General features: G+C 39.3%; 1 protein-coding gene across 2 annotated transcripts; it reads left to right on the top strand.

Moving 5' to 3' along the window:
- Window positions 1–729: 729 nt before the first annotated feature.
- On the top strand, window positions 730–11,231 carry NDUFS8 (NADH:ubiquinone oxidoreductase core subunit S8). Of its 2 annotated transcripts, none has more exons than XM_072425041.1 (7): window positions 730–830; window positions 2,929–2,982; window positions 4,153–4,215; window positions 4,898–4,987; window positions 5,721–5,893; window positions 6,113–6,241; window positions 9,233–11,231. In XM_072425041.1, exons 2-7 carry the CDS (start codon window positions 2,940–2,942, stop codon window positions 9,362–9,364), a joined length of 630 nt encoding a protein of 209 aa, XP_072281142.1. In that variant the 5' UTR covers window positions 730–830; window positions 2,929–2,939; the 3' UTR covers window positions 9,365–11,231. The 2 variants fall into 2 exon arrangements, with proteins under 2 accessions (XP_072281142.1, XP_072281143.1); XM_072425042.1 differs by lacking the exon at window positions 730–830 and adding an exon at window positions 2,380–2,404.
- Window positions 11,232–11,542: the final 311 nt, after the last annotated feature.

Genomic DNA, 11,542 nt, shown 5'->3' with positions numbered 1-11,542 from the left:
GGAACTTTAAATGGAATCTGTCAGATCACAAAACATGAGCTGCTATTGATTTGTACATTACCAAAATTATAGTTTAAAGAAGTCCCCCTCACCCACAATTGAAAATTATGGAAATCCAGTGTGGTCAGCTACAATCTATAGATCTGTGAATAACTGGGACATATTTGTGTATAATTTAGGGGAATGGTGGGGGAGGTAAGATGGGGATATTTAAGAGAAACTGTACTATATAATATTTATCATTTAATCCAGTGAAATTCCAAGGTGAACTGGGGGGATACTTATTAAAAAGAAAAACATTTTTTTTAAACTGAGCATACACGTTACAATCCTATTGTACAATCTCAGTTGGATCTACTGACTATAAATGGAATGGGATATTGATACAGGAACTCATATTGCATTGGATTGGTGGATCTCATGAAATTTAGAGAATGCACAAGCAGATTGTAAAGTGTATGGGCAGATTTATTGACAGGTAAAACATACAATGTGAATGTCAGTAAAAAACATTCATGCGACCCTGCAATGACAGTCCGGCTCCATCCAAATGACACTTTACTACTATTAACCAATCGGATTAGAAAATCCCTAAACGAACAGTGAGGAAAGCCAATCCCTGCTAGATATTTTTCATCCAATCAACAATAAGATAGGCGCTGCTCAAAATATTACCAGTAGTAAGGCGTGGCGAAAACTAGCCAATAAGGACATCGCAACGTAAAACCCAAGGCCCGCCTCTACGTCTAAATGACGTCAGTTTTGGCCAATCGCCGCTTCCCCAGCATTTACGGTCGCCTGCAAGCAGCAAGGTCAGCGGCAGCTGTCAGGTGAGCACGGGCATTAGTCTGAGGGAACTGACTATAAACCGGAGCGGGAGATACTGCTGAAGCGGGTATCACCGTGTCATTCAATACGAACGAATCTTGTCCCCTCATTACTTCTATAGTCGCCTGGAAGTGTACCCACAAGAGACGTACCCCGTGGAACGCACAGCCGGCTACACAGCACACTGGTCATGTGACGTTACTGAGCATGTGTGGAAGGCCTTGTACATACATTGCGCATGCTCAGTAGCCTGTTGTATGTCCTACTTCACCCTATTCAAATATAGTGATTTGTGTAACGTTACTTTGTGCTAAAAAGTATTTATTTTTATGCTCCCCCGTGTTCTATTAACGGACCATGTACAGTAACCTATCATTGGGGTGTCCCTAAGCTGAACATTCTCCTAGGTATCCAATTGATTTTATTGTATTGTATTGATTGTATTCCCCCCCCCCCAAAAAAAAGTGTTTATATAACCATACTTTCACTTTACAATAAATAGGGATTAGTTAAAACTCTTCTCTGTTTATATTTTTGCTGTCTGTGTTCCACCACAGAGATTTTTCTTCACTTCCTGTCCTAGAGACACAACAAGTGTGAACCAATCACATATTAAACTGTAACACTTTATATTTTCCTGTGTCTGTTTTAGATTGATGTGGATAGGTTTCCTATTTTGCATAATTTGATCAAGTCACATTATTAAGATGATTTTATGGACATTTGAAAGATCAATGAGTATGTGGTCACTGACTGAAGTCATCCTAGCAGTTTTACCTGTCACTTTGCTCACCCTAGCAACCAGGTATACTCGCCCATTCACGATCCTTCACTTCATCACACGGCAGAAGTTTACCTGGGGTAAGTTCTGGTGTCAGAGTTTACCTGGGTGGGTGACACCAGACCGCACTCTCCATGTGGCAATCAACTGCCCTAGCCTGAGCACCTTGGGGAGGTCACATACTCCCTCATGCTTAATTTGAAGGATACAGCAATGGCTCACTTAGAGCCCTTAAAGGGAGAAAAAGGCTCCATTGCACATGCCCAGGAGTTGTCATCCTGACCCCTCAAATGACGATGGCTAAGGACTTCAGATATAGATGTAAACCTAGTGAAGATGTAAGCTTTGGTGTCCAAGGCAAGCCTGGACAATGTATCGCTGAACGTTTCTTTTGGCAGTCAAGTCTTACGTACAGATATGCTGAGCATGTTAGAACATTATGTCTAAAAGCTCAGGTAGCCCAAAGTTTTGAAGGGGGCTTTGTATAGATCAGTAAAGGGCTGTAACCCCTCTCAGGTGTTTTACTGCTAAAAGGTTTGCTCTTATTTTCTGTCCTGGTAAATGCTGTCAATGGGACAACAAGAACAGAATGGAAGATCCCCTATTGGTGTGATATTTGCTATAAGTAGGATTCTACATCACTTTTCTATTGGACTAAAGCCCAACTAGAACAATATAAACCAGACTTTTATTTTCAGCATGCCTACACTACAAAGGAAGCCATGTGTCTGTATGAGGAGGCAGGACTTCTCGTCACAGGGAGCAGGTGGTGAGAAATTGTAGGACCTCAATCTGGTAAGAGGAAACCTAATTGCAGGACAGGTCCTCGCTGTGTGAAAAAGAGCACCGCTACATAATGGTGTTTTAAAATTGAAAAGTTCATTTACTAAAAATTTTGTTTGCCTGTGTGGGAATACATCATGGCCATTAAGGGATTCTCCCATTCATTATGTCATCATGACAGCAAAGTTAGCCCTTCATCAGGTTCACCGTTTGGATACATATTAAAGGATGGACAGTAGTGACCATTTGACTAAGTTAGTCCCCTGCCATGAATTAACATAAGTTCATGTAAAGTCATTCAGGAGGCCAAGTCTGTTGAAGTGGTACAGGCAGCAGAAAAGGTATGTTTTCAGTCACTTCATTACAGGAGTTGAAAGTCATTTTAAATAGACTTTTGATTTTTATAGCCATCAAATTGATTCTGTAATTTGGATGCTGTAAATCCTTAGATGAGCCTTCACTTTGTTTCCAAGGAATGTTCTGTTTTTTGCTGGTTTATTAACTTAATGCTTATTTATTTATTGTTATTGTTACAGACAAAGTGAGCATGCTGGGGGCTCGTCTCATCTATAACGCTGCCAGGAGAGCAGGTAAGCAGTTTGCCTGTGTGTATATCTCTCTTGTTTAACCATTGTCCTGGGAAAGGTCTTGTCTTTCTATTATAGTTTACAATTTTGGTTTCCGTTTCTTTGAATTACAAATACATATCAAATGCTGGGGCACTATTTTAATTTTTACGTACCCTACAGGAGCTTTCAGATTGGGGACAGATGTCCCAGAATGGAGAAGACAATCAGAGGTGTAGTTATGTACAATATTGGAAAAGTAGGTTAGACATAAGTAGTGTGGAGTGATTTAAAAGCAAAGTGGGGTAATTTGATTTTGAGATGAAAAGGAAGACAATTGGGATGTTTGCATAGAGAAGTAACACTCATGATAGACTATAGAGGGGAGAGCCTGGCAAGAGACACTTAGTGTGTATACCAGCAGTTTAGTACTCTCTGGGGACAAGATATAGATTATTTTGGAGATGTTGCACAGGAGGAAGTGGCAGTACCTGGGAATTTTCTGAATACTTGGAATGAAGGTTAGTCCAGGGTCACTTTGACACCAAGATAACGTTCTTGTGGGGTTGAAAAATGTTTGATATGTCAGGGTCAGGTTGTGACAAATGGGAGAGGGGGGCTGGATGATTAGTTCTGTTTTATGCAAATTGAACTTTTGCTACTTGGTCAAGTCAGAAGTGTACAGATTCATTAGTGTGTTGTTTGAATACAAGTAGTGTTGCAGACTGAAGGAGGACATAGATTTGCAAAGAGCGTAAGTGTAAAGAATGAGGTGTATAATTCCCATGACCGAACTTTCACTTATGTTTAACAGCATGAGTAGCTTTTTGCAGACTTCTTGTATGTATCTGGGTAGGCCCAATTTCCTGTACTTTCTAATTTGTGACTTTGACAAGGAAGTACGGATAAATATTCTCAGTGTAAGCAAAACCAACTGTAGAATGGATAATGGTTCCCTCCCCCATATTATCCAAATCTCAATGTGAAAGGAGTTCCTCTTTAATATGCGTTTTGTTATGTGGAATGGTTTGTGTTTGGAGTGTGGTAATTGAATTGTGTCAAGCAACACCCAGCCAACATGAAATTTTCCCACTTAACAATGAGGCAAAGGTGTTTAGTACCTGTATGTCTCCTAAGTTTATTTTGCCTTTTCTTTGTTAGTAATTTTTCTCTTTTCTCCTGTTCTCTTCTCAGGTCCGCCATGCTCTCAGACGCTGGTCCGACCATTCAGTGTGGGTCCTCAAATGCATTCATTTAGTAAGTAAAGGGGTTGGTCCATTCTTGGGTGAAAAACCAAATCTTTACGGGTAGTTAATCATTTCCCTTACTTCAACTTCATAACACTTTCAAGAAAGCAGTTTTTTTTTTTTATGCCCAGAAAAAAAGTGTTACTTGCCACAGGTGTTAATTACCTTTCAACAAAAAGATTCTAATGTTTGTTCCCAGTCCTCAGGCCCAATGTGAAACAGAAAAAAAAAATCTGCAGCAGGATGAATGACCATGTGTTAATATTAGGTGAATATCACAATCATCCTTTATAAATATAGTGTTAAATTTCCCCAATGTATCCCTTTGAAGTGTATGTAAACCCTACCAGTAGGTTTTGAGTCATGCCCTACTGTATCCAGTTTTCTTAAGCAAAAGTTTTTTTTTTCTTGAAGCCAATTTCTTCATGTATTGCCTGTATCTGTTGGACCTGATAGGCAACCAAACAACCAACTGAACGAGCTCATGAAGCAGTTTGACACCTCCTCTGGTAATTGTGAGGTAGGGGTTTATAGTTGTCAACCTGAAATAGGAAGTGCAGAATTTGTCAAGATTTTCAAGTAAGAAACTTTGCTGCAAATTCCTGAAAATGATTTTGTTGGGAAAATGGGTTTGCTCCTTTCTTTTAAATGTGCGGTATACATTTCTTTCTATTTTTTTTTTTTTTTTTTAGAATATGTAAATGCCAGGGAGGAGCTAACTGACATGAAGTCTGTAACTGACAAGGCAGCTCAAACTTTGCTATGGACGGAGCTTTTCAGAGGTAAGATTCTATTGAAAAAAACCTATAAAGTCTTTTGAACTGGATTCTGAATATCAAATTTATGTACCTGCACCTGGAAGTGAAAAGCAACAAACCACTAGAAGAAATGCTGTCCTGGTGACGCTTGTATTCTAAATACCCCAAGCTCTATACACCCTTGATTTATTAACAATCGGGAATTACCGGCTGATCAATCAATTATTTTTGGGCTTTTGATAGGATGTGGCTTAATCATTAGTGTTAGTGAATATTGATCAAAAGTACATCATGTCATGTGTACAAACAGTCCATCAAATGTGCATCATAGTGTTCATGATTGCAGTCTCCAATAGCAGCAGTCTGTGTCCTTATTGGGTTTAAACTTGCCATGGGTTAAAGGGATAGAGCAACAGTTTCAATTTTTTGGTGCCCTTTCCATAAGGACATTTTTACGGGTGTCCAGTTTGACCAACAGGAGCCAAAATATCCAGAATTTCAGTATGTAATCTTTGCTCCATATGACAGCTTTGAGACTTGGTAATTGGTTGCATAGGCACAAGCATCAGGATAGGAAGATGATGCTCAATCCTCCTGTAAACTCCAAATCATAATTTGGAACTTACACAGGACTTCTTCACTTCATCTTTTATTGTAGGCTGGTGGAGACCCTACTGAAGTGAATTAATTGCTTTCCTTACACTTGATTTCAGGTTTACCCAATCTATAGAATTTGCAGAGCCTTCTTTTATTTCAGGTTTGGGAATGACTTTCAGTTACTTGTTCCGGGAACCCGCCACTATAAACTACCCATTTGAGAAAGGTCCATTGAGCCCGCGGTTCCGTGGTGAGCATGCACTTCGCAGATATCCATCAGGAGAGGAGCGCTGTATTGCCTGCAAGCTTTGTGAAGCCATTTGCCCTGCCCAGGTATGTGTAATTACATCAAATAATGGTTTAGGCAATAATGATATTAAACCTTGTTCATTGTATCCATATATAGATTTTCCCATTCTGCTCTGGCAAGTCCCTTTTTTGATAGCACCAATGAAGCAATTTGGATTCTTAATGCCTCACTTGCACTTAGTCCAGGCATACTGGGACAGAATGTTTTTCTGTTATAGTAAATAAATGGCTTTTTTTTCCCAGGCTATTACAATTGAGGCAGAGCCTCGTGCTGATGGGAGCCGCAGGACCACAAGATATGACATTGACATGACTAAGTGTATCTACTGTGGGTTTTGCCAAGAAGCCTGTCCCGTTGATGCCATTGTGGAGGTAATACATTCGATGGTGGGACTAAAGTTCCTCTCTTATAAATCCATAATTGGGTAGGTCATTCTGCAACATTATTGCAGAAAAGGCAGCTGATATCCCTCCTACCTACTTGATCGCTCTAGGTATCTGTCAAAAAGCTGAGCTGCGCATGCCCAGCTTTAGCTTTGGTTGCCAGAATACCTGGCAATTCAGCTTCCCCTGCACATGAACCTGACCAGCTGCCATAATAGACAAGAGGAATAGGTATTGGCTGCCATTGCAATTGAGAAAGCACAGCCTGTGTTGAGGCTGTCAGGGTTGCATTGAAGCAAAGAAACTACTGGTAATTTTAAAGCTCCTTAACATAGCTGCCTGAACATCTGATCTGGGAGGTGCTAAGAGAGGAGACCAATCTGTGGCTGTTTTGAAAAGTTAAAAAAAAATCTTATAAAGGTTTATGCATCCTTTATAAAACTGATAAGATTTTTATTTTGCTTTGTTTGTGAGTAACTCGCAGTGAGGATTTTTTACAGTAACTGACACCATGCTGCCTAAACTGTCCTAATTACATTTATTAAAATAATTGTACCTGTTCTGACTTACAGACAAATTCAACGTAAGAACAAAACTACAGTGCCTATCTCGTATATAACCCGGGGACTACCTTTATTGTAACACATTTTATTTAAAGTGGACTTATCAAAACATAAACCCAACTTAAAATTGTCTCCTTCCCTTTTACATAATTACTAAAAAAAAGTGATTTTTTTTTTTTTTTTTTTGGGCTTTTTTTTAAGGTTTGCCTACTACTGTGATGATTAAGACTAAAGGGGGGACCTGCAAACTCCTGAGATATATCACATATCCTAGGAGGATGTGTGCTGTTCCTTCCGCTCATGCCCAAGATTGGGCACTGTGTCAATGTGGGCATCATTCAAATGTAAATGAACCAGTTCAGGATCTCAAACCTGCACATAGTGAGACTTACACTCCATATCTCACATTTGGAGGCTCTTTCTAAAGACCCATCCCTCCATCTTGCGAAGTGCAAGATCTGGTGATGTTATCAGTAGGTAGGACATAATTGGGAGTTGTGGAAAGAAGACAGAAATTATATGATGAAAGTTTATTGAAGTGGCTGTGTTGTTACCTTCAGTAATGAAGTTTCCTACTTTATGTGGGTACATTTTCTTTCTGGTCCTGCCCCGAATCTCCAAATGCTGCAGCAGGGCCCTGGAACAGAATGTGTCATTGGTGGGGGTAAATAAGACCAATAGTGATGAGGTTGTGTTCCAGGTTAGTTTCATTGCAGTGACAAGAAAGCAAGAAGTATGGCAAGATAGACTTGGCAAGCTCTGACAAGAAAGCAAGTAGTATAGCAAGATAGACTTGGCAAGCTCTGAGTAACAGTACACATCTGTCTAATGTAGGTTAAAAATGTTCCTCTCCTCCCCAAGGTTCAAGGTTCATAGTCCAGAAAGGGTTTACATAATCATTCAGTAAAATGTATATTTCAAGATGCTATGCAGCTGAGGAAGTGTTTGTATTTTTCTGTTCGGACACTAGATGGCACATATGGTCACTGGACTAAATTCTAGAGGCAATCTTTGCAGCAAACTAGTTTTGGTATTGTCTCTTATTTTGTCCATTATATTGTCTCATTTCTTCTTTTTTTTTTTTTTTTTTTTTTTTTTTTTTTGTTTTTATTGTCAAAATAGTGGAACAGTCTCCTGCAGAGCACTCAGTGTGCCAGCTTACTGTATCTGGTAGACAGAGTGGGTTATAATTATTTTTCTTTTTTTTTTTTTTTTTTTTAAGAGAAATGTGAAGGGCTGTGATTGCTGGCATTTCCTTTAATGTTGATTGCCTGGCTCTCATGTTGACTCATGTACTTAATGATGCCAAAAAGCATACACCTAAGAACTACTAATTGCATGCTTGTTCCTGCACAGAAGACTACCATAGCAATCTCTTGCTTACTTCTTGTGCAGTTGGCTCCCTTCTTTTTTTAAATCTTCTGCTCAAAGTTACAACTCAAACAAAGGATTTTGCTGAGCTACCTACTAAGGCTCACCAAACCAAGTTACAACATACTAAAATTTTTCTAATGGGGATAAGAAATGTAGGTTGACAGCAGTATATCTTTTTGTTGTTACAATACTTTGGGGCCAGTTCAGACCTGCCTTGGGATCTAGTGATGCCACATAGCTCCCCATCTCTGGCACCTTGCCAACCATTGGAACACTCAGCACATCACATTTGACAGCTGGCGACAGTAAGCAATACTAATACCATTCACTGCCACTCTCGTTCATTCCCTATAGAGGTGCTGCAGGGAAATGCTACCATGAAACTCTCTCAAGGAACAGTGGTTCCTGTCATGAGGAAGCAATAAACTCACCACAGCCTACTGGCAGTTTGAATATTCGTTTTCAAATTATCTAGATTTAAATATGTTTTGCTTTTCTTTCTTTACATTTTTTTTTACATACAAGACATACAAGGTATAAACAAAACCTTTAATAAAAAGCTATTCCTTTTGGAGCGAACATCATTTTTGTGTTTTTTAGATATTAGACAAATTGCAGCCCTTTTTATTTTTTAGAGCAGCTGGAGGGCAAATATTGGAGAACAGATCATTTCACAGTGACCCCATCCAGCTATGAAAATTGGACCACAGTGTTTTCTAAGCACAGTACAGCACTCTGTGTGCTGAATAAAAGCGGGGGAGCCAGAAATATGCGACGGACAGGTCATATGGACATGCTCTCCTCCAATCCCAAAGCTGTTTCTGCATTTAGCATTCAGAGTTCAGTAGCACTGCATTTGGAAAAGACCATGGCCTGATGAACAGTGGTGTGAGTAGTACACATGGCCTAAAGTGTTGGTCAGCCATGTACAAAAAAAAATGCTTTTGTAAGTTTCAGCTCCTATCACAGTGAAAAAAAATATCATCTTGATACATAAATGAAGTTGTAGGTTTTACTCACCTATAACCTATTTTTTTTGCAGGGTCCCAACTTTGAGTTCAGCACAGAGACGCATGAGGAGCTTCTGTACAACAAAGAGAAACTTTTAAACAATGGCGACAAGTGGGAAGCTGAGATTGGCGCAAACATCCAGGCCGACTATCTCTACCGCTGAGTCCTAACCGACTCTGTTGAACATTCAGAACCAACTTTTATGCACACAGAACATCAACCAATAAAAATCCGCCCTACAGTTTGGTCTTTATGCAGAGTATTTATCAATGCGTCCACTTTGTGCCAGGAGATGCCCAGGCTAGTGGCTGGGGCCCTGCAGTGAAACGGTCTCTTGTACAGAATGCTGTGTCATGTTCATTTAGTCCTTTCTCTTTATCCAAGAGCAATGTGGGGAAACACCAATCCTAATGTTATCTAAGAAATGTTCACGCTTCATTTTTACATGTTTATACAGCATTTGAGTGTTTGTGCTGTGAAGGAATCTGTAGCATTTTCCAAGCATCTGAGTTAATTTAAAGAGGACCTGTCACTTTTGGAACTGACATTACTTAACTTCAGACAAACTCTGAAATGTTTTAGTGTACATTGTAAAAAAATATAAATATTTTCAGGACTTTTCATAGACTCACTTGGCCTGACTGGCAAGTATATTGCTTCTTTTTATAGTTATAAAAAATTATAGAGCAGCAAATAATGACAGGTATGCCTAAAGAAAGAACCGTGCTCTAAATTGATTGAAGCACCCACCCCTATAGCTATTCACAAATTGTAAGCTCTAAAAAATCCTTTTTCTATAATTCAACATCCCTCCAGATCAAATGGCCAGTGCCAGGGCAGTGAAAAAGTGTGAGCAACTGATTAGACAATGAGTCTTCTACTTCAGCAGCTGCTTTGGTCAAAGACCATCATGAAAGGGATAAGGAATCCATTCTAAAGTCTGTAGTAGAAGGAATAGCATTTCTAGGAGGAAAAAGGGACAGGCTCCAGGTTCTCTTGAAATCAGTTTTCGATAGTTTAGGTTTCTTTTAATTCAGTTTAGGTGGTGTTGTGAAATCATACACTTGTTTTAGCCACCTAATTTGCATTGTAAGTTGAGGCAACAAAAGTCTGTGAAAAGTATATCTTAAGTGTATACAAGTATTTGATGACTGATGGGGGATGTTTAATAGAATTGGCCATTATCCTGAGCACTTCCCAATTGTATGTATTTCTGTAGTACATATTAGATCTGTGTCCTTTGCTGCTTTGGGAACTACATCATTAACTAAGGTTTTAGGGCAAATCCCATGAGTTTTGGTGCTAAATACGGAGTTTAAATATGTATAATGTTTGATAATTGGTTTCCCTGCCAAAAGGTTTGTAATTATTTTCACCCCATCTTGTGATCCACATACTTCTGCCACACTGTTTACCCAGCTCCCCAAAAATTACCCCAGCCTGTGTTAAAAAGGAAAAAAAAAAAAAAAAAACTGTCAGGCTTGCCATTATTCAGAGCTGTCTCCTGCAGGATCTCTTTCATACCACAAGATGTCATCAATCTTCCACATAAAGCTGGACTTTAAATTGCCATGCCTTTGTTATAGGCCCACTGATTGGATATGGCTTAGTGTTTTCCTAAAAACTGAAATGTGAGGCTTAGGTGAGACCTACCAGGACAGTGTGGCAGTATTATGTTAATCACATTGCTTCCTGAAAATAATTGCATAAATCATTTTACCTTTACATTTGACTGTTTGCAAGGAGTTCTCCATCCTATACTTACATAGACACAGTACTGTTTGTTGTCGGTTCCCTGTCACAGAAAAACAGAGACTGCAATAGCCTAAATATATAATTCTAATGTTGCTTGTTTTGTTGCCCATATTACATCTACTGGGTGAGTAGAGTTCCATTATGAGATTGTGTTCTCTGGCCTCTTGGATTCTGGGATGAAGGCTTTTGGTGGCTCTGGCTATAGCACTTCATATCTGTGCCTCTGCTGTAATAATATATTTCATAATAAAAACCTGATTTTGTTTGAATGTAAACTGATATTGTGTGCAGACTCTTCAAGCCTAAGGATTTTACCTGTACCATACTAATGACCATCAGTAATCCAATGAAATACACTCCCATTGACAGCGCATCGGTTACTCCACCCATGCGTTGGCAACTAAAATTACCACAACCGGTCACAGTATTCTGTCAGCAATGAAGGGTGTGCACAGGGGGATTACCATGTGACTGGTTAGAGGGTAAGAAAAGTGGGCAATACCTGTTGATAGAGATAGGTGCTCCCAAAAATTCTAGGGGTAATGATTAGTAAAATAGCAGGGTGCTATTATGAAAACTAAATTCT

The sequence above is a fragment of the Pyxicephalus adspersus genome, chromosome 10 (assembly GCF_032062135.1).
Source record: "Pyxicephalus adspersus chromosome 10, UCB_Pads_2.0, whole genome shotgun sequence".
NCBI classification, from domain to species: domain Eukaryota; kingdom Metazoa; phylum Chordata; class Amphibia; order Anura; family Pyxicephalidae; genus Pyxicephalus; species Pyxicephalus adspersus.
This window is presented reverse-complemented; position numbering and strand designations above follow the sequence as displayed.

Excerpts from the sequence above, each read along its gene's own strand:
- NDUFS8 (XM_072425041.1), top strand. The coding sequence starts at position 2,940 with ATGCTGGGGGCTCGTCTCATCTATAACGCTGCCAGGAGAGCAG. Across the intron at positions 5,894-6,112 it reads AAGCCATTTGCCCTGCCCAG|GCTATTACAATTGAGGCAGA; the intron begins GTATGTGTAATT and ends TTTTTTTCCCAG. Across the intron at positions 6,242-9,232 it reads CCGTTGATGCCATTGTGGAG|GGTCCCAACTTTGAGTTCAG; the intron begins GTAATACATTCG and ends TTTTTTTTGCAG.